This window comes from Leptodactylus fuscus, chromosome 10 (assembly GCF_031893055.1).
Source record: "Leptodactylus fuscus isolate aLepFus1 chromosome 10, aLepFus1.hap2, whole genome shotgun sequence".
NCBI classification, from domain to species: Eukaryota; Metazoa; Chordata; class Amphibia; order Anura; family Leptodactylidae; genus Leptodactylus; species Leptodactylus fuscus.
Window position 1 is genome coordinate 18,181,466 of NC_134274.1, and position 24,202 is coordinate 18,205,667.

The window sequence follows — 24,202 nt, forward strand, 5'->3', positions numbered from 1 at the left end:
CCTTGTCCTCATCCATCTCATCCTTGTCCTCCTCCACCTCGTCCTCTTCCTCCTCCACCTCGTCCTCTTCCTCCTCCACCTCGTCCTCTTCCTCCTCCACCTCGTCCTCTTCCTCCTCCACCTCGTCCTCTTCCTCCTCCACCTCGTCCTCTTCCTCCTCCACCTCGTCCTCTTCCTTCTCCACCTCGTTCTCTTCCTCCTCCACCCCGTCCCCATTCTCTCCACCTCATCCTCCTCTCTTTCCTTTCATTCTTTCCCTCTTCCTTTCCACTGCAGATTTCTCTGTTTGCAATGTTTAGCACAAAATGTCCAGCTGAATATCCATTGCAAAAAACCTAGCCAAATATCAATTTACAAACAAAACTTCTGTCTTTACAATCCCCTCCGGTATTGTGAAAGTATAATACAGGTTACAGACGATCCTACACCGAAGCCTTCATTTGGCTTTGCCCAGGGCTATTGCCCTATATTGTCAGGACCGCCATACTTATGTAAGCAGTGATTCTGGTTATATGCTTATTAGGGGATTACCTGTGTATCTCTGGTGCACCATACAATGAACTAGAGCCAACAGAACAAAAGCCATTGAAATTGATGGGTCTGATTGTTTCTTTACATTGTGTTACAGTAAAAGGTTCCCATTAACAGACTGTTTTCTAATAATGAACACTCCTAATATACAGTATTGTGCGACCTATTTATAACATCTACGTATTTTTCTATTACAATTTCTACCACTAGAATAATAGTCGTATACTGGGGAGCTGAATGTAACTGTAGTTCTATGAAGATGTAATACAGATGGAGCTATACATACATGTTTGTACCTTGCAAAAGTATTCATCCCCCTAAAGCAGAGTCAACAGATTGTGAGGTGCTGTTATGTGACCAATGATTGGAACCTCTGGGTTTATCAGAGGCAGTAGGGGATGACAGACTCCCCGGAGAACCCTGTTACCATTTTACCCGCTCTTCAAAACTGAAAAATAAGTAGCTAAAATGTAGAATAGATCTGTCACATTCAATTTACTCCTTTGTATTGTGCAGGTTTTCTTACTCATTGTCACATTTCAGATTCTCTCTCTCCCCCCATCTGTTTCGCTTTCAATCACCCCTTTTCATTCTATTCCCCATCTTTTTGTCCCTCTCTTTTTATATCCCCTATTTCTCTGTCCTATTTCTCTCTGTCCCCCCTGTCTCTCTGTCCTCCTCGCTCTCTCTGTCCCCCTCTCTCTCTCTCTCTCTCTCTCTTCCCAGTCTCTCTTTCTGTCACTCTTTCCCTGTCCACCCATTCCTCTCTGTCCCCCTGTCTCTCTCTCTGCCCCCCATCTGTGTCCCCCCTTTTTCTTTCTGTCCCCTCTTTCACTCTGTCCCATCTCGTTCTGTCCCCCCTGTCTCTCTCTGTCCCCTTGTCTCTCTCTCTGTCCCCCTCTCTCTGTGTCCCCCCTTTTTCTCTCTCTGATAACTTTCACTCTGTCCCCCTCTCTCTGTGTCCCCCCTTTTTCTCTCTCTGATAACTTTCACTCTGTCCCCCTCTCTCTCTGTCCCCCTCTCTCTCTGTCCCCTCTCTCTCTGTCCCCCTCTCTCTCTGTCCCCCTCTCTCTCTGTCCCCCTCCTCTCTCTGTCCCCTGTCTCTCTCTGCCCCCCCTGTCTGTTTCTCTGTCCCCCTGTCTCTCTCTCTCTCTCTCTGTCCCCCTGTCTCTCTCTCTGCCCCCCCTCTTTGTGTCCCCCGTCTCTCTTTCTCTGTCCCCTCTTTTACTCTGTCCCATCTCGTTCTGTCCCCCTCTCTCTCTGTGTCCTGTCTCGCTCTCGATTCCCTCTCTTTTTCTCCTTCTTTTTCTCTTTTTACAATCCAGTACAGAATACTAACCTCCACAGGACGCAACGCAGAAAATTTTTAATCTAAAAATAAAATTCTCCTTATTTTTGGATGTCGTCCTTTAGTCTTTCAAGTGCATTTTCTATATTTCCCTTTGAACAGCCATTAATCCAGAATATCTGATGATCCAGCACCTATCACTATTCACATTCACCCGGGGTGCCTATTTATTTTTTTACAATTTTTATTATTACAAAAGCTTAAATTTGATGGGACATTTTCCCACTTAATAATAATTACTAGAAATGTCATTTCTGCTTCTGCCTTGAGTACATGTGATTTTCTGGGAAGTCTTAAGCTTTTTATATGGTGAATTTAAGCAGCAGGAAAGGGGATTTAATATGTCGGTGAAAGGACTTTAATTGTACATTTTAAGGCAGCGTTCACACATCATATCTGCCTGCCATAACAAACATCCCTTGTTTGGCTGAGGAATCTCCTATTTTTCTTGTCCCTCAGCTTGCAATAGGTTGCACTGTCATTGTCAGACAGTGAGAGGATTAACCTTCTCCTGGTATTTTACGTGACTCCATCCTAGGAGGCTACTACCACCCCTGTCATCATCTTCTGGCACTTTTGTTCGCAGTGGAGACTACGAAACTGGTACACACTGTGTGTTCAGGAACCCTGCCTTCTTCTGAGAAGGGAGGGGATTAACTCTTTTCCTACAGTCTGTCAGGGAAGGATCCCAGTATTATGTTCTACTACAAGACAAGTATGCCTGGTGAGGGTTTCGGCACTGCAGCCGTCAGCTCAAGGGTGTCTTCACACTAGGGGGTTATTGACCCACCAGCGCCCATGAATCAATGGCACATGTACTGGTATATAAGGAGGAGTGCACCGGATACAACATTGCCTGGAGTTCATGGATTCTCATGGTGACTAAACTCTTAGATACTCACCTGATTTCTTGAGGGATACCCAAATGAAGAAACCAAAATGACTGTCACGTTGGCACCACCTTCTCCAGGACAGCAAGATACTTCACGCTGGAAGACTTTCAGTTGAACTTGTTTGCTGCCTCCTTTACTCTTACGACTTCATCCACCAAGAAGTTCACCGTGTCAGCATGCCAACCAATGATTCTCTACCAGCAAGTCCAGAGACGTCCACCCAGTGGAGCCCCTTCCGTGGACCCTTGAAGTCTATTGAGCCGTGGAACTTCCAAGTCTTGACAGCCCTCATGTTTCTGATTACGACTTTGTCGATTATTGAGAACTTTATTGTCATCGTAGTCACCTTCAAATTCAAGCAGCTGAGGCAGCCGCTAAATTATATTATCGTGAACTTGTCCGTGGCTGACTTCTTGGTGTCCATTATTGGTGGCACCATTAGTATTGCCACCAACAGTAGAGGATACTTTTACTTGGGACCATGGGCATGCGTTTTGGAAGGGTTTGCTGTCACTTTTTTTGGTAAGAAGAGGACATTCATCCTTTCATATATCCAATTTCTTGTAACCTATAGATGCAGCAGAGCTATTTTTTTCCCCCATTTAGGCTCTTTTTTTCAAAAAATTATTGTTAAATTTGTTGAATATGCAAAAAAACCCTTGGCTCTGCTACATCGACGTACTTTAATCTAACCACGTCTTCCCTTCAACAGGTGCTAGCGGAATCTCAAGTGAGTCAGCTCAATGTTCTCCCCCAACCCATACTAAACTATCATTAATTTAGAAGGTTCGCTACGGTTGGCGTTTTAGAGGAGGTAAGATCAGATCTGCATACAGACAAGCTCCGGGGAGCCTAGAAATATCCAGATCATATGAAATAATAGTCACTTTCTCCATTTTATATATAAAAAAAAACTCTTAAGAGAAAAAGAGATTTGACCTGTTCATGGGTGATCTGGCTGTTTCTAATGCTCCTGTCATTCTGTTTGCAGGGAAAGTTTTTAGATCTCACCATCTTGCTAAATTAGACAAGAACATCAGAGGCGGCAGATGCCGGGAGAGACTTCTCTATTGTGCCGTCACTGCCCATCGTTCTCGGATGGAAGTTACACCTTGTACTTAGAGTTACAGAACTTCAACGAGGTTCTTGTTTTGTACAGTAAATTCCTGTCGGATACAAAAATAATCTTGGTTAACCCCATTGGCTCATAGGCTTAACTCTTTGGCTTTTGTCTACTCTGTTTGCTCCTCATATAAATGAAGTTGATAGAGACAAATCCAATCTTAGCTAGAAAGGAGTTTAATAAGATTTGGGGACTTTACCATTGTGCTGTAAAGTGTTGGGAGTAGGAAGTCAACAAGAGTAAGGCATCGTTGTTACTGGTTCTATGGAGGCGGCCATTGACATAGTCACGTGTTTTTCTGCCGTTTGTCCATTGGTTGTAGAGTCGGAATCTGGGAATTTCAAATTTGCTGTTCCCCAGTATTGTCATAGTATACAGTATTGTGAGTGTGTATATATAATATATATATATATATGTGTGTATATATATATATAATATATATATATATATATATATTTATATGATTCTAATCTATATCTGTTCTGACAACTTTAATAATCCGATACTTAGTTTATTTAGTCTATAGTTTGAGTTGAATATTCTCGATACAAAGAGATTCCTGTTTTTTTGTAAACGAAGCCTAACCAAAGTATATATGACAAGTTATGTAACTTTATAATAAACTTTTACGAGATTTTTTTTTTTTTGCTGTCTCCGAAGTCCATCTTGTTCGAGCCTTAACCCTTTCAGGACCGAGCCAATTTTTGTTTTTCCTCTCCACGTTCCTATAGCCATAATGTTTTTTCATTTTTCGGTTCTCACGATGGTTTATTGTTTCGGGGATAAAGTGTACTTAGTAATGGCACCAATTAATATTGAGAAGCTGGAAAAAAAATCTGAATGAAGTGGAATTGGGAGGGAAAAAAAATACTTTGGTGTCAATTTCTTATGCGTTTAATTTTTATGGCATGCACTATGTGGTAAAAATGACGTTACCTGTATTCTGTGGGTCAGAACGATCACAATTTATTTAGTATTTTTGATGTTTTGATACCTTTTTAAAAAAAATATATTGTAAAATACAAAAACTTCTTTGTGTCGCCATGCTGTGACACCTGGAATATTTTCATATTTCCGTGTATGGAGCTGGGTGTCTTTTTATGCAGGACAAGATGTATTTTTTTTATTGATACCCTTCTGGGGAAGGTGTGAAGATTTGATCACTCTTTTGGCCATGCGGTGTTCATTGTATTGGATAGATATTTTTATATTTTACTAGTTCAGGCGCTGTGTGTGTGTGTTAGTGTGTGTGTTAGTGTGTGTGTGTGTGTGTGTGTGTGTATGTGTTAAGGTCCTAGGGACCTTGAAGCCACAGGGTTCCGATCACTCATACAGTACAATGCAATGCTAAAGTATCACAGCATATAGTACTCTCCATTGACTTCTATAACATGCCTACGGCAACGTGTAATAGAACTATGGCAATGACAGATCTGGGATCTTTCAGTAGGTTCCCAAGTATCATTGCCACCTATCACCACCCTCTGACGAAGTTCCAGGGGGCAGCGATCACTACAAATGAAGGGTGTCCATGCGCCTGTGCAGTTTAGATGCCACAGTCACGTTTTGCCTAGGCATTTAAAAGTTGTATTATACAACCGACACCCCCTGTGTATGGCGAGGGCTCCGCTGTCTCCATACAGTCCCTAATGCCCATTGCCGTAAATGTACGTCAAGGGGTTGGAGTCTGTCAATCGAATCCCAGTCATGTACATAAATGGGTTAGGGTCACCTGGATCAATGGTGTTTTCCCCTTGTGACTCATTGCCTCCATATTGAGGTTTTTGTCAATATACAAATGAGTTTTTTGGAGCAATGTGGGCACTGCCATTGCACCATACAGGTAAGTAACGCCCTCATTGCTCCCAAAGGCAATATCTCAGCAGCAGAGAGACCAATTTACAAGGGGGAACCCAGTTTGATCCAAGTGATCTACAGGGTTGATATGCTGGGTTCTGATGACAGACTCCCTGTAAGTGCGTTACTGGCATACAAGTCAGTGATGGAATAGAAATAACTATTTCTGCTTCCGATATTCTAGTTTCAGCAAATACGACTTGATAACACAAAATTCACCCATTGTGAAGATGCTGATAAGGAGAGTTTGTACAGATTTGCAGTAATATATTTACGAAGAGCCGGAACAGACAGAGATAGGGAACGTTTCCAGTCATGTGGCATTCTCGTACACAAATTATATGAAATCCTGATGTATGACCTTATATACGGCAGACAAAAGTTTACTTGTTGTTGGTTTGTTTTTGAAGTTTTTTTTTTCTTTTTATCTTTTATGAACAGTCATTACATAACAGAGTGACTAGTGCTGAGTGTCTTAAAGGGCTCGTACGGATTTAGCTTACGTTCTTCTTCGTCTTATACTTTCTGTATCGGTTCCTCTCTGTTTCCAGGTTCTCCTTTCAGTCACTCAGTACTCAGTGGTTACATTTAGGGGATAAAGTAAACTGGCAATGTGATGGGCACACAGGTGCATGGCGCGTCACAGTCCAGGCGTCACTCAAGTTACAATATTAAATGGTCCCAAAGACCCCAAATGGTCAAAAAAAAGCTGATTTTAAAGAAAAAATAATCGTACAATTTTTATGTATTATATTGAAGCTCAATACTCCTCGTCCTTCAGGATCATCACTTCATATTTGTGAAATTGTTAAATGTTTCAAAATTCTTTCCTCTTCGTTCTCAGGAATCGTAGCTTTGTGGTCTTTATCGATCTTGGCCTTTGAGAGGTACGTCGTGATTTGCCGGCCACTAGGAAATCTCCGCCTTCGTGGGAAGCATTCGGCCATTGGTATCCTGTTTGTGTGGGTTTTCTCTTTCATTTGGACAATCCCCCCAACCATGGGATGGAGTAGCTACACAACGAGTAAAATTGGAACCACGTGTGAACCCAACTGGTAAGAAGCTTCTCTACTTCTTTGTTACAACTAGCTTATATCAATTTGGCAGGTTGGCGAGAATTTCTTTTTACTTTTAACAATTTTGAAAATTTTTGTTTTAAGTTTTGTAAGTAAAGTGAACAGTCCTATAAAAACACACATGATTGGGTGCATGCAATGGAGCAGTAAGGTACAATTGACATTGTCACAACGAGATGATAGGACCAATGAGTTAACGGTAAAAAGGACTAGGCCAAAATGGAGAAGCAGGAATGAAAGAAAGGAAGAGTAAGGAAAAGGTCAAAGGGAAAGGGATTCCTACGGGAGCTGTTGGGGCAGACTTATGAAGACTGCGGTATTCACACCAGTCTTCATGGCCCCGGAGCCGGCAGAGCTGTATGCATCGGGGAGGGGAACTGTACGCCGGCTTTCTGGAATAAATTATGGTAAATTTGTGGGGCCAATGGTCCTGCTCCCTACATGCCTTTGCCATAACCCCTTTTCATTAAAGTGCTGAAGGTGGCGCAATGTTTCTTCCTTGCACACTAGAAAATTGGACTTTCTAAGGGTTCTTCCTGATTTGAATATGGATGAGGGGGAAAATTGGTCCATAAACCCCTGACCAGAACTGGACTAGTTTCAGGCAGGTCCATCAGATGTGTAAAACCTCATCCTGTTGGCTGCAGCCATGGAAACATAAGGGGGAATAACTCAGGACTGGCAGGTGCCAATACATGAATACGTTGTAGGAAAATTTAGATGGTCAAGGTGTTAAAGAAGTTATCCAGGGGGTGTAATTGTACCTAAATGCATCTGGGGTTTTACTGATGCTGGACCTAGGGGTTCTGACACCGAAGTCACAAGATCGAAACCAGCTCCCATCCCACTACACCTCATCCCTCCTCTCCCATGAACACTAGAGAGCAGGGAGGAGGCAGAATGACCTCGAAGATGAGGGTCATGTGACCAGGGGTTGCAAATAGCTCAGAATTTCCCAGGTTCGGCATCATAAAAACCCAGCTACATGTAAGTACAATTATACTCCCTCCCCAGACAACCCCTTTAATGGATAACAAGGCCTCAGCTCACTCAGCAATCTCTTTGGACTGATTCAGATTAGATTCCCACATAAGTAGACACTTGTGAGAAGTATGGGATACGTTAATGGTAAGCTCTTTGGAATGTAGGAGGTTGAGATGGATTTGAAGCAGGTCAGCCTGTGAAGTGGGTCATAACCGGTAAGCAACCTTCCGACCCCCTGTTTCATCTGCAGGCATAGTAAAATCTGACTACTCGGGTTGGTAAGGGGGAGTCAAGTTTCGTGACCATAAAGCGTAGAAGATGATGGATCATAGATGGTACCTTAGATTTCTACAAACTAATGCTTGAGTGTTTGGATGACCTGGAGAGCTGCAGAGAGATCCGTTCACTAGGCCATTTGACTCGTTCTGAGACCATTAGAGACTTGATGAGAAAGAACAGTTGTCTGATGAAATCCATAATTAGGAATTCTTAGAAATATCCATAAAGGCATAGTGAGGATTGATTCATCCAGGATGATGGGGAACTTTCACCAATGTAGATATATCTGGCGTCAAGAGTTTTCTTCAGTGGTTAAGGCTGTGTTTTATCATAGAAACATGTTGACAGCAGAGAAACATATGGTCCATCTAGTCTGTCCTTATATTGTCATCTTAGGACATGTGTTTATCCCAGGCAATCTTACATTGACTTACTGTAGATGTCCCAACCACATCTGCTGGAAGTTTTTTTCCAAGGCTCAATTACTCTTTAGTGAAATAGTATTTCCTGCTTCAGATCTTCAACCCTCGACGTATTTCAGATTCTGCCCCCTTGTTATTGTATTCTTTCTTCCTGAACCTTCTTCATGCTTGTAGCCTATTTAAAGGTTTCGATCATGTCCAACATCGGTGTCCAAAGCTCCATGCGATGCCACTGTCACATCTGATGGAAAAACAAGTGCAGCTTTTTTTTTTTGTAGACTTGACAGACATCGAAGTAAAACCTGACAATGTTCCCTTTGCTCACTATGATGCAACCACGATGCCGTGCAATAGATCAGCACTGCATTGTGGTTTCCCCCAATGTAACATACGTGGAGATTGGGGATGATGGCCATTAGCCAAATCCTCTAATGCCTGTGGCCCATTTAGGTGTATACACTCAGAGTGACCCTGGAAGTTATTTTATATTGTTGGTCACTTTGCATTTCCACCCCACAATGCATTGCCAATGTCTGACTTGCACTGTGGACTGATACAAAGTAAAGTTTACAGATTCTTCTCTTGTATGGGGGACTTAATTTAACTTTGTGAGCTGGTGAGTTATACTGGATTCATCCTACTGCGTTACATCATAGAACCTGTGCGGAATAGCATCTTGTATCATCAGGGGAGAGAATTGGTGGCAGCGGGCCAGTAATAGCCCCGTCGAGTCATAAATATGTAGAAGCTAATCTTAAAATATCGACACTACAGGTACAATCCTGCCAGAACAGAAGAAATGCACATCAATAATTGAGAGCCAGGTCCGTCATATCCCTGGAAATGGTTGAGTCATAAAGAGATCGACTATAAGATAATATCCAATGTAATTCAGTTTCCATTACAGGGAGTCTGTCATCAGTGCCCAATATATCAACCCCGCCCTGCAGATAGGTTATGGTCACCTGAATCTAATGGAGTTTTCCCCTTGTGAATTGCTGCCTCCATTGCAGAGATTTTGGAGTTTGAGTCGATTTGCAAATGAGTTCTTTACAGCCATGAGGGTGTGGCTGTTCCTCTATAGAGGTAAGTCTCCCACCGCTCTGCACCCCTCCTACCTCTGACTGAGAGGGCCAGGCAGAGTATACCTAATCTCTCATAGCCCTGAGATGAGTCGCGCTCACTGGTGCTAATATTCTCAGTACATAAGCAGTACCGCAGTGAGGTTTGCCTGGTCCGAGTCACATGTGCTGATGATATGAGGAGCGCCAAGTGTGACAGAACTCAGGGCCAGGATAGATCAGGTATATACTACCTTGTCCTTTCAATGAGAGAAAGTAGAGAAGGGTGGAGAGTGGCGCACAGCAGTGGTAGGCTGGCCTCTTTGGAACAAAGCCCTGGATGGAGCAAATAGCACATTTTCATATTGATTCACAAGGTGCTAATATGCTGGGTTCTGATGACAGACTCCCTTTAAAAGGCAGCTCAGCTCAAGGAACAGTCAAGTCTTCAAGTTTTGTTTTTTTTTAAAAAAGGGCAAGCTTAAAAGGGAGTTTATCATTGCCCCTAGCTACTTTAAACTGCTCCCATGGTGCTATAGATGATGTTAGCAGAATAAAAATATACCTTTCTTATGTTTCAGAGCCCCAGAGATGTGGAGAAAAAAATTGGAGCACAGGGGGAGTTTTCTTCTGATCACTGAGCACTGCTACATCATCGCTAAAAAAAGGCCCATACTACATTCAGCTCCTCCTCCTGGGCAGTGTGAGTTAATTCTCCCAATGTCAGTTGGTCGTCACATTGTCCAGGGGGAGGAGCTGAATGCAGGATGGGCGTGTTTAGTGATGATGTAGCAGTGCTCAATGAAACCTCCCCCTGTGTTCCAAGCTCTTCATATGGATAAAGAATAAAAGTACCTTTTCTCCGCATCCCTGGGGCTCTGAAACATAAGAAAGGTATCATTTTTATTCTGCTAACAACTTCTACAGCACTAGGGGAGTGATATAACATAGCTGGGGGCAGTGATAGACTCCCTTTAAAGATCTTAGTGACTTTGACAGAGAAACAATTTTGATGGATAGCTCACTGGGTAAGAACATTGCTAAAGTGATAGCTCGTGGGGTGTTCTTGGTTGGTACTTACAAAAGTGGCAGGATAATGGGAGTTCAGACCGTCCCCCAATCCGATATTGATGACTTATCCTAAGGATACCTCTTGATAACTGTCTGACCTCTGGAACAATGTGTGATAAAGATAATCTCAGACAGTCTCAGTGACCTTAAGGCTGAGGCCCCCACGTTGCAGAATGGCTGTTTTTTTTTTTTTTTGTGTTGCAGATTTTCCTGCGTTTTTTCAGCCAAACCCAGGTGTGGCAACAGAAGTAATGAGAAATATATAGGAAGTTCTTATACTTGTTTCTTCTCCAGGCTTTAGCTAAAAAACAAAAAAAAAAATGCAGCAAAACCTGCTTTTCTGCAACGTGTAACCTCAAACTAAATGTAACAAAAGCGCTGGGCCGCTACTCTAGTCAAAATCCTCCTGATCATGGTTCCTGTGATTGATGAGGTCAGCGGCAATCAGACATTTACCAACTATCTGGATGTGCAATAACTATTAATTCTGGGAAAAACCTCTGAAATGTTGGGCATGATAAAGGTGTCAGGAAATACAAAGCAGTGGAGCTAGCTGGGTATGGGGTAGAAGAGTTGGAGACCAGTCAGATTCCTAATATGGCCCTCTCTCCACTGTTGAAAGCACCTAGGATGGGCCTGTGAGCATCAGAACTAAACAATGGAGTAACAGAAGACCTTGTAGTGAAGTAAAATCCTAAATATGGTGTTTGAATACTTCAGGTAGTGATACAAAAAAGAGGCACTACCCAGGAAGTTGGTCACCAGACCCAGCATATCAACCCAGCCCTGCAGATAGATAGGTTAGTGTCACCAGAACCAGCATATCACCCCAGCCCTGCAGATAGATAGGTTAGTGTCACTAGAACCAGCATATCACCCCAGCCCTGCAGATAGATAGGTTAGTGTCACCAGACCCCAGTATATTAACTCAGCTCTGCAGATAGATAGGTTAGTGTCACCAGACCCCAGTATATTAACTCAGCTCTGCAGATAGATAGGTTAGTGTCACCAGACCCCAGTATATCAACCCAAGCCTGCAGATAGATAGCTTAGTGTCACCTGAATCAAGTTGTGTTTTCCCTTTGTAAATCAGTCCTGGGATATCACTGGTTTTTGTCAATATGCAAACTGGGACAGTGCCACTGCTCTAGAGAGCTCATTTACATATTCACAAAAACAGCAATGTCTACAACGAAGACAGCAATTCACAAGGAGAAAATTCCATTGGATTCAGGTGACTGCAGATAGATAGGTTACTAACCTATCTATCTGCAGTCACCTGCCTGGGTTGATATGCAGCGAACTGGTGACACATTCCCTTTAAGTGTGTTTTATTTTTTACATTTTTTTTTTTGCTTTAGAAACCCTTTTTATATTATCTTTTACATGGTTTAGTCATATTATGGTACATTCATTTGATAAAAGCTGTAGCAAAACCCAGAGATTTTGTAAGAATATCATGAAAATATTCCCTTAATATCCAGAGGGTCTGACTACTAGTGACATCATTGGTGATGGCTGAAGCTCGTCTTACTCTGTATGATGTGTTGGAGGGGCTTCATCTGCTGTCTAGGACCACCTGCCCCATTGGTTTACTGTATTCTTCAGCAGATCTTTGAGAAGGTTTCCTGACTGGTGATAAGACGGGGGATGAATTTAGCTGCTTTGTATGAAGGTTCACATAGTAATGTTCCTGTGACAGAACCTTTGTATCGTTCACCGAGGATGCTTAAACTGTTTTATGATGGATTTTATTTTTTTTTTGTAATCTCCTTAAGATCTCCAATCTTTCTATTTTCTTAAACCTCAGGCATCCATTATAAAGCTCTACAATGGTCCTAAGATGCTTTATCTTGTGTTTGCTGTTGGGATCTAATTTCTATCCATCACTATAGAGAATAGCGGGAATTAAAGCTTTATTTTAGCATTTAGATATATTTTGATATGTAAAAGAGTTTAACCCTTTCCTTCCAGGTGGGTGTACACAGTATGTCAAAGAGGGAAGGCGAGTTATATCAAAACGGGGCTGGTCGCCATTGATGACAATCATTGCCTCCTCCATGGGACTCATTGGGGGGAAATTTACCAATATTTTACACCACTTGTACCGAAAATAGTTTCTAGTTGCGTTTTTTGGCGCTGCCTTTCTACTTTTGAGGTTTTCATCCTTGCAACATGCATCATTATTTATGCCACATTTCAGAGGCGTAGATATGATATGATAACATGGTAATGGTGGTTGTGGGTATTATAGATGTATCCCTTGCAAGTCTATAGGATACCACTACACTACACACATCCTTTGCTATCAAAAATATACCATAGAGGGAGGAGGAACTGCTTATTTGTATATCTTTATAAGATGTTAACACCATTCTTCGGAGGTGTATACGCATACAGGAATATACATATAAAAGTATTACTAGTTGGTATAAGACTCCTGCTGTGTTTCTTAAATATGTCACTGAGGCTGCCACCCCATGCTACAAGGGTCCTACACACCAGGGCTCTTATCTCCACAAATACTGTGGATACGAGAAAGAAACTCCCTTTTGTGCCCAGGTCCACCACCTTTTTGATCTTATATGTAGCCACACGGTTCCTCTCTCAACCTCTATTAATCTTTCTAAACCTATGGCCCTCACTTCCCCCAACCAGTTATGACTGTGGCGAAAGCCCTAATTCAGGGGCACCACTACAACCCCCTAGATCTCACAGTTACTAAGGGAGGTCACTCAGATCTCACATCTGGAAGAGTTTCCCCATCTGGATTGGCGCACGTACCCTAAAGTTTGGTCCATTTGGGTAGATATACTACCTGTGGATAGATTCCTCATCAGCCTCTCCACAGGCCTCCTCTCTCCTTCCCCACTCGGGGACTTGAAAAACAGAAAATCTTTCCAAAAACAGCGGTTACCTGCGGATCACATAAACTATAATGGGACAACCAGGTTTCCATCTGCTTTTGACCTGAAATCGGTGGAGGAAAAAGTCCTGCTAGCAAATTTACAACGTTAATCAAAATACACCAGAAATCGGGAGCAATTTGCACCACAAAAATGGGCATACGTGTGTTAAATGGGTTTTATAGTTCACCTGGCAAGGCTGTGTGGCTTGAGAGGTGACCACGGGGGCCAAAATTTTATGTTATGTTTGTACAAAGTAAGGTAACTTATAGGTTGTGTAACATTACACGTGTCTCAAGATGTGCCAACTTCACCAGCCAATGAGCTGATGTGATAACTATAGCACCTCTTTAGAGTACCTGGTGTACATGGTCGCTGTCTCGGTATTAGACAGATTTAGTAACCATATTCCGTGGTTTGGAAATTTGTGGTTATGGATCTGTACTCGAGCGATTGCAAAACACATCAGCTCATTGCTAGTCAATGGAAATCCACATACAGCTCGGTCATTCGTGAATATTTATATGTCTAGTTAAGGAGACGGCAGATGGCTACAGCAGTAGACCATTACCGAGCCACGCTACATCTCCAGTACAGTATATGTAAGGAGAATGTTGATCAAGAGTAAACGATTCATCCAGGAATTGAGCGGATCTGGGAGGATAGTCGTATGAGAGGAAGAGAAGTGTTAGAACAAGAGGTCGTGTTCTCAAGCTGGAGTGAAAGTCTCCCGGGGAAAGGACTGTAGTGCTGCTTCAGGTGGATGGCGAGTGCGCGGAATAAGAGGGAAAACCACCTCGGAGAGAAGATAAACAGATAAGGAGAGGCAGTCATAGTGATCTGTGGATGGGTTAAAATAACAGCAAGACACAATGGGATATTTACTAAGATATCAAATATTAGGTGGATGGTGCTGTAGACATTTGTAGAGTATTGTATTCACACACATCCGTTTCAGTCCACCCGTAATTGACTCTATTGTGTAACATACGTTTGGGATCCTTCTCCTTGAGATATTCTACCTCTTTCAGTGCTAGATGCTGAAATCCTAAGTCCTGTTTCAAGGCTTTTTATGGGGTCGGACATTGACTTACTGGCTAGCTACTTACAGCTGGAGGATCTCTCATTTGTATATAATTTCCCAGGGACCATTGTGTGTAAACATGGGCTCAGCTCGGGCCCCTCGCACGACTTCTCCTCACAACAATCAGTCAAAATACAGCCATACATTATAGCAGCCTTTCCCTTTCTTTCTGTATTCTTTCCACTATATTGAGCACAGCGGTGCCATTGCCAAAATGGTGACAGATTCCATTTTAATGCATCAATCTGTATCACATTGCACACAATACTAGCGGCCACCTTTCAGAAGAATGAGGGACAAATCAAATTTTTGTATGTTGTGCTCCCTCTGGTGGTGCAATGAGTAAGGGCAGATCATTGGTTGTGCCTAGAAGTTGTACCATGGGGAAGTTGCTGAAGGCGCCCCATGATCTGCCCTCACACTGGAGATACATTGGGGTGAAGATGTGCTGTATAAAGATCAGCCGTCACTCCTTTCTGTGCAGTCGGTGTGCACAGTCCATTTGGTTAAAGCTATACACAACTTTTCAGAAATGCATAGTACAAGTGACTATAAAAAAAACAACAACTTTGTACTATATCTTATATCTTATTAAAGAAATCTGCTTTCTTTACTTTTGTGGCAGTTTACTTTCTCCATATTAGTCTAAGAAGAGGGGTGGGAGATAGAAAAGACACTCAAAAGACACTCTTATCTACAACTGCTAAGTTGTAGATAAGAGGCTGTGAAAGCACAAAATGAGGCAATAAATCAATTAATCAGCCGAGACTCTCACTCCCTCCTCCCCTCTCCATAGAGCTCTCTGTGTGAAGCTGAAGACGAAGATGGATATAATGTAAAAAGAGCAGTCAGATTGAAGATAAGGAGCAGGAGAACAGCTTAATAAGTGGATCTCCTAAATAAGATCTATCACAGAGTTTATTATATTCACCTGTACTATTCATTTATGAATTATTACGGATTATAACTCCAAGAGGAGCCACAGGGTTCAAAAAGAATAGAAAAATATAGTTGTGGCTTGAACATTGCTATTTTTGTTAATACTTAAACCAGCTCTTTGGAGCAATGAGGGTGTTGTCGTTGCTCCAAAAAGCTCATTTGCATATTGACAAAACGGCAATTACTCTGTAACAGAGCCACTGATTCACAAGGGGTTAAACTACTTGATAGGTTTGGGTCACCTAACTCGATCTGTGGAGATGGAGTGATATGTTGGGCTCTGGTGACACTCCCTTTAAGGCTAATATGAATTTGATTGATGCCTAATATGTATCTTAACCCTTTTGTGCCAGTCATAGTTCCTTGGGCCACAAATTAAAGTTTGCTATTAAAAAAGTGATAATTTTCTGCAGTTTTTTTTTTTTTTTAATAATTTTAAGACTGTTAGGAGTTAAATGTCTCTATCCTAGTGTGAACATAGCCTGAAGGAATTGACGCAAGAACAGAGGTGTGTTGATCTTGCAGCAGGCAGTGACCGGTTACTCCATAGCTGCATCATTCTATATTTGTACAGGTAACATAGTTGTGTGATTTCACCGTGGCAGAGTGACGCAGAGAAGGATCTAAGTGTACGGTTTTTTAGTCGACATGTCAACAACTCCAACATTAAATTTCATGATGTACCTGCGGCTCCCATAGGGCATATAAGCAGGCAGCTATAATAATATATCCCACGAGAAGTCATTTATAATCTTATTCGGAGTGTAATATATCGCTCCACAACTTGTTCACTGTCAGAGTACAGCTCAAATCCCCAGGCTGAAACCTGTCTCCTGCTTTTATGTTATCACCGCGCTGCAACACTCGGGTTACGCCATGCGCTCACGTCTTGTAATGAACGTGTGATGTTGTCAGAATGTTAATGTCGGGGAGCGGTTTATAGGTAAGAAAAATCTTATCGGCTGCCCTATAGGTAAAATGTGGGAATGTATATTCAATAAGCCTAATACTTATTGAGCATATCAGAGGCAGTCGTCGTGTGTCAGGGCTTCAAACGCAAGGAGTTAGTTCTATATAAAGTTTCAGAATTACACGGCAAAATAAAGTGATACTTGTTGCTTCCTGCGCCACTCCCGATCTGACACCTAGCAGGTCCCATATATCTGGGAAAGGGGGGCTGACAGCCGGAAGTTCTATACATTTCAATGGGACAACCCTGCAGAACCTAAAACTGTTACTACACACCGTATGGTAAGTAAGCTTCCAGCATCCAGCCGTGCTGTCCAGAAACAGCTGATCAGCGGATGTCTCAACTCACTCACTGTACAATGAGTAGTGGCAGGTTTAGGTAGTGCATCGCTACAACACCTAAACCCACTGCTATATATTGTATGGCAAATTAGCAGAATGGCCCCCGGCATGTAAACCTCACCGGGAGCCACACTGTCCAGGAGCAGCAAGGTATGGACTGTCTGTTCTCCGCTGATCTAAAATTGACAGCCTACTCCAAGGATAGGCCATCAATATTAAAAAGTAGATGACCCATTTAAAGGCCGAGACCATGGTGTGTGATGACAATGGGGTAACCATTGCCAGTGGCAAACCCACAGCAGTGGCGTCTGTCAAATATCCAAAACCTGCAGCATCCAAATGATTGCTGAAAGTATTACCTGCAGATTGCAAAGAACACTGAGAAACCTGTTGTATTTTGGTGGGTTTTGCTATGGCTGCTTGTAGAACATCCTGTGGAAATCGTGTAGCATGTTCACACTGTGTGGCCTTAGTCTTGTGATCTCGACCTTGGTCTATATGACCATTTGTATGTGAGTTCTAAGACATTGGGAAAATAACCTTATCTTGTTTGCTTGCCTGTCCCAGAATGAACATGGCTGTAGATCCTACTGAAGAGAATACACATGGACCATAGTAATAATCCCGATCCTCTTAGAAAGTGTCTGATCCCTTGTTTCTTATTTCCTGCACAGGTATTCAGGAAACCTTGAAGACCACACGTACATTATCACATTCCTCTTAACATGCTTTGTTCTACCTCTGATGCTCATATTTGTGTCTTATGGAAAATTAATGAGAAAGCTGAGGAAGGTAAGTCATTGCGGACATATTCTAGTCACCTTTCTGTATTAGGAGTCCATGGGTCAGCCTTATATACTCCACCAAAGATCCCATCAAGTGATATGATATACAGGGGGGAAGTGAGTAATGTCACAGAGTTGATGTGGCTGCAGGGGAGGCAGGAGAATGAGCGTTCTGTCCTCCCCTGCTGCCTTCCACACAGATCACTTTGAGACTTATTCAATACAGGGAATGCGCTGGTAAATTTTACTGTTCCCTAGATAACCTCTTTACTTTCCTCTCTCTTGCTCCACCTGGTGGAGGGCAGTCCTGGTCGGTCGTGTGCATGAACGCTAAGTCTCTCCTGATGGGGGCAGTCCAATGCTCTGTTCCTCTCCAATGATTATAGAGCAGGTCCTATCCTGCTCCATGGCATCAGAATGGAACAGAACAGAACCCCCAATTGAAGTCAGTGTGGGATGGCTAATACTTGGATGTCATCTGAGTGTTTTACCACCCAACCCCTCAGCATGCACGCTCAGTCCTGATTATGTAGTTTTAGTTAACTGGTCCTCACCTCTGTCATGTGACCAGCAGTTAGGACTTTCCCACTCACAAATACAGACATTGAGAAGACTAACTTCACTACAATTTACATCATATAAAGGGCCGTCATTTGGGGGGAGTGCTACATTAAATTAAAGGCAATAAGATAATTTAAAATGAGGCCATAATGTGTGCTATATGTCCATGTGGTTGGTGCAAGATATACAAATACTTAAGGTAAATGGGGTCATTATGAAGTACAATTTGTCCTGGATAAAAATAAATCTTCATACGACCCTGTGAATGGAAGAATAAAGAAAAAAAAAGTTATGAAAGGCAGAGAATAAAACCTAAAAATGAAAAAACAGACACAAGAGCAACAAAACCCCAGTGTTAGTGATAATCGTCCTATACTAAAGATCATCTTCAACTTGTTAATGAATAAAATGTCAGCCCAGCAGTGAAGACTGACACACAGGTATGACCAAAAGCAAAATATATATTATATATAACTGTGTATGTGTGTGTGTGTATGTGTGTGTGTATATATATATATATATATATATATATATATATATATATATATATATATATATACATATACACTCACCGGCCACTTTATTAGGTACACCTGTCCAACTGCTCGTTAACACTTAATTTCTAATCAGCCAATCACATGGCGGCAACTCAATGCATTTAGGCATGTAGACATGGTCAAGACAATCTCCTGCAGTTCAAACCGAGCATCAGTATGGGGAAGAGAGGTGATTTGAGTGCCTTTGAACGTGGCATGGTTGTTGGTGCCAGAAGGGCTGGTCTGAGTATTTCAGAAACTGCTGATCTACTGGGATTTTCACGCACAACCATCTCTAGGGTTTACAGAGAATGGTCCGAAAAAGAAAAAACATCCAGTGAGCGGCAGTTCTGTGGGCGGAAATGCGTTGTTGATGCCAGAGGTCAGAGGAGAATGGCCAGACTGGTTCGAGCTGATAGAAAGGCAACAGTGACTCAAATAGCCACCCATTACAACCAAGGTAGCCAGAAGAGCATCTCTGAACGCACAGTATGTCGAACTTTGAGGCAGATGGGCTACAGCAGCAGAAGACCACACCGGGTGCCACTCCTTTCAGCTAAGAACAGGAAACTGAGGCTACAATTTGCACAAGCTCATCGAAATTGGACAATTGAAGATTGGAAAAACGTTGCCTGGTCTGATGAGTCTCGATTTCTGCTGCGACATTCGGATGGTAGGGTCAGAATTTGGCGTCAACAACATGAAAGCATGGATCCATCCTGCCTTGTATCAATGGTTCAGGCTGGTGGTGGTGGTGTCATGGTGTGGGGAATATTTTCTTGGCACTCTTTGGGCCTCTTGGTACCAATTGAGCATCGTTGCAACGCCAAAGCCTACCTGAGTATTGTTGCTGACCATGTCCATCCCTTTATGACCACAATGTACCCAACAGCTGATGGCTACTTTCAGCAGGATAATGCAATGCCATGTCATAAAGCTGGAATCATCTCAGACTGGTTTCTTGAACATGACAATGAGTTCACTGTACTCCAATGGCCTCCACAGTCACCAGATCTCAATCCAATAGAGCATCTTTGGGATGTGGTGGAACGGGAGATTCGCATCATGGATGTGCAGCCGACAAATCTGCGGCAACTGTGTGACGCCATCATGTCAATATGGATCAAAATCTCTGAGGAATGCTTCCAGCACCTTGTTGAATCTATGCCACGAAGAATTGAGGCAGTTCTGAAGGCAAAAGGGGGTCCAACCCGTTACTAGCATGGTGTACCTAATAAAGTGGCCGGTGAGTGTGTATATATATATATATATATATATATATATATATATATATATATATATATATATATTTATCAAGAAATTAACAAATCCAGTCATACAAAGCATTGCCAATAAATTGATGATGTAGAAGTAGATGTAGCCAACAAATGCAACAACCTTCCACTTGATAAACCTGGAACTACCTCAATGTAAAATCTTGTGATGTACTAAATGTATGAAGTTAGCAAAATGCCTGATTTATAATCATCTTAATGTCTGTTGTGTTGACATCTTGCCCTTTTGAAAATTGTGGAATTAAACATAGCAGTGAGAACATCACGCGGCACGTTACTCCGTGTGAACTCCCCCTAAGACTGCGTGCAGCGGACGGCTCCCGAACACTTCCCATTCACTTCAATGGGCGTTACGAGCGCTGTGAATGAGTATTTTTACAAGCCCGGCGTAACTCCGTGTGCATGCAGCCTAACAATGTACCCATTTAGGGTATGTTCACATGTCTGAAATCTGCATTACTGTCTGTACAGGTGCCTATCTATTTTAAGAATACAGATTTTGCCCTGAAACTGCATTGGGTAGATGTGAATCTATAGGACAGCAAACTACAAATCTATGGCAGAAATCCCAGGGTCGGCAGTGGATTTCTGCCCCCATCTGAACCTACCCTACTGGTGTCTTATGTGGTGCACTGGCATTTGGGCCCCCTTAGGGTTTGACTACCACCTCTGCACCCCCATTATCTACAACCCAAGTGCTATGTACTTACCAGGAATAAAAATAAATTGTGCTTACTGGTGATGTCATCTCTCTCTCTAGGTATCGGACACACAGAACAGACTGGGATCTTCTAGGAAACCAGAGAAGGAAGTCACTCGGATGGTTGTAATAATGATCCTGGCTTTCCTCATCTGCTGGACGCCATATGCTGCCTTTTCTATCCTGGTCACAGCCCATCCCACCATAGAGTTGGATCCACGCCTCTCAGCAATCCCAGCATTTTTTGCAAAAACGGCTTCCATGTATAACCCCATTATTTACGTATTTATGAATAAACAGGTAAAGTACATAGACGTTTATATATATATATATATATATATATATATATATATATATATATATATATATATATACATACATATCTCTTATGCGTTTTCCATTTATAGAACGCAAGATTGTCAAACCAATAAGCGAAATTAAAAAATCGACTTGATGGTAGACAAGTTACTATTAGGTTCAGAACAGTCTTATCAGAAAATCGAATGTTAAGGATCTACTAGAGCAGAGGTTAGGGGTATGATGACATGAAATGCATGGTGCCACTACCACTCCATTCCTACAAGACCGCCATTCTTGTGATGGGGGGAGGGGTCCAACGTGCTCAGTTATCTGTGAATAGGGGATACCTTCTAGTTACTGGTATGTTCCTTGTACACTCTCTATAAACCAGTGTATTTGATGATTATCTGCAAGTTGACGTGATGGATCTTGAAGATGCCGGTGCACCATACTTCACTTTCAGGATGTGTTTTAATTATACAGATATTGCCTGGAGGTGTATTCATCTAATAAGTCTATCCTAAATCTTAGAACTCTCTGATCCTCCTGTCTGCATGCCGCAGGTTCACGGTAACATGGAGTATAACATTTCTGGCATAGTCTTATTGATCCCTATTGATCTGTGGCTTCCCTTAGGATACAGATAATGAAACAATAAGCAAAGTGAGCGACCGATATGTTCATCTCGCTGCCGGCTGTGGTAAATGGACACTGTTCAGTGCCTTAAAGAAGTGGCCTCTATATATGACACGTTGTAGTAAGCCATAGGTATTAGTCTGGTGTCACCTGGTGCCATATACTTCCCAAAGAGCACCATGATATGACAGTACATTGGAACAGATTTATGAAGACCGGCATTACTCACACCAGTCTTCATAGTTGTAAAGCCTTATAGATGAAGAACACAGTCAACCGGGCTTTGCCCCCAGGAAAAAATATATGTCAGCTCGTACCTGGCGTACATATCCCTTGTGATTCAAGCCAATTTTCTGGCATAAATAATAGTAAATCTGACAGGGCCATCAGCCCCACCGCTCACCATGCTCCCTTTTTGGAAAAGTTGTGAGGGTAGCACAAAAAACAGTTGCGGGACCCCCAGAAATCGAGCACTAATTTTTATCCTTTGTATAGGATTTGTCTTGACCCTCTGCACGCCTTAACCATGCCCCCTTTTTGGGAAAGGGAAGAAGGAGGTGCAGAGTTTAAACTTAAAAATGTTTGTGTAAAACCAGGTTTTGCACGAAAAAACCCAGCAACTTCTTAGGCCTTGTATGCCGAAAAACTAACATACAAGACACAATAATCCGGCCCCATGGTCCCCAAACATGTCACAATAATGTATTGAATTGGCTTCGTGAGCAATTGGAGTCCTGAAAGAATAACCAAACTTTTTGACAATTTGATTTTCCGGCTGCACCTGTGTCATTTCGTTGCATGTCTAGTATCAAAACCAACCTGGAAACCTAAGGTTCAGAACGGGCAAAGCTCAAGTCCGAAACGGGTAAAATTCAATTCCTAAATAGGCCTTTTTAACAGAGATTTCCAGGGCTTGGATATTGATAGCCTTAGGATACGTCATCAATAAGTGATTGTTGGGGGTCCGACGTCTGGTTAAGCACTGCGGGCTCGTTGGATTACATGTTGGATAATCCCATATTAATAACCTTTCCAAAGGATAGCTCATCAATGTGTCAAACCCCGGAAAATCCATTTAATGGGACTATCCATTATCTCATTTAACTCATTCCAGCCCTGTCCTAAACCCCCACCTGTCTCCTTGTATTACATACATTGGTGAGCTTGCAGACTTGCTCGTTGTAATAGCCAGCGCAGCCCCATTCTCTATTACTGTCATTGTGCAATAGAAAACAGGGCTCGGTTTGCTATTACAATGGGCAATTCTACCAGCCCCCAAAATGTACATAATACCAAGGAGCAGGGAGAGGAGGAAGGTGCAGAAGTAGGGTTGTAAACATGTGACCTGGGGTTGGAACCAGCCAAGAAACTTGGGACAGAAACCCCTTGAATTTGGTTATAGGAGTTGTCAGGAAGAGGTTACGCTCACTCATTCAGCGGTCACTGGATGATGGACCAATACGTGTCCAGCTGCCACCAAACGAAAGGAAGATGAGACGCCAAAGACTATTAAAACCCCCCACCTAATCACCCACCCACCCTACACACATGTCCTAAACAAGGACGACGAGGCCCCAAAGACACACGTACCCCAAACCACACACTCCATGCTCACCCCCACCCCCCTCACCCAACCCCAACCATTCTTTGCTTTGGCAATACCAATTGTGTTTTTGTTTATACTAATAAAGCCCTTTTGTATTTGTTGACCCAGGAATGCCACCATCACACTATCCTAACCAGCCCCCTCTCCTCCTCCTGTGAGGTCAGGGGTGGAGCACCCCAGATTTTGGGGGTTGGTTGTTATCACATGACGTGGGGGTTGGAATCAGGTCAAAACCCCCAGGGTCCTTAATCCAGTGCCTGTCTGAGAAGTTAAAATAACCTTAACTCCTCAACCTTTTTAAGATATAGGTGACCCATTGTAAACCACAAGTTTTGCAAAAATTTACCTTAAGATTGTATTTTTCCATTTTCTTCCAGTTCAGAAGATGTCTGCTACAGCTGTTCCATTGCAATGACATAGAACCAAAGGAGTCGAATAACCCAACCTCAGAGCGGGTGGTGCTGAACCGTACCAACCATGGTGGTGAGATGCAAGCCATAGCGGCACACATAGCCTCAAACAACGGTAACAGGATGACTGAAGAAGAGCAAAGTAGCTGCAACTCCTTTGCTCAGCTTCCATTATCTGAAAACAAAGTCTGCCCTATGTAGCCTGATATAATAGTCCACGTATAATATAAGAAACTGGACTCTCTTCCACGTGGCGTCATGACCAAGGATGGTTGACAGGGAATTATAGGAACCGGATACCTGTCAATGCATATTCATATAAGGACACTTTGTGACTTCTACTTACAGGTTCTATGAATGTCTCGGTGCATTTCCTCCTGACTAAAATAAAAGGAAGGGTTTGTTCACTAAATTCTTCTTGGATGCAGAATCTCAATTGCCAAAAACTGGAATAAAGTAGGACACATGTATACCTCTGAGTAGGTCAC

The 24,202-nt window shown here is 42.5% G+C and overlaps 1 protein-coding gene across 1 annotated transcript; it reads left to right on the forward strand.

The window, feature by feature from the left end:
- The first annotated feature begins 2,487 nt into the window (after positions 1-2,487).
- Positions 2,488-23,925, forward strand: LOC142183341 (vertebrate ancient opsin-like). The gene is made up of 5 exons (XM_075258397.1): positions 2,488-3,294; positions 6,597-6,807; positions 17,560-17,677; positions 20,823-21,062; positions 23,682-23,925. Exons 1-5 carry the CDS (start codon positions 2,949-2,951, stop codon positions 23,913-23,915), a joined length of 1,149 nt encoding a protein of 382 aa, XP_075114498.1. The 5' UTR covers positions 2,488-2,948; the 3' UTR covers positions 23,916-23,925.
- Positions 23,926-24,202: the final 277 nt, after the last annotated feature.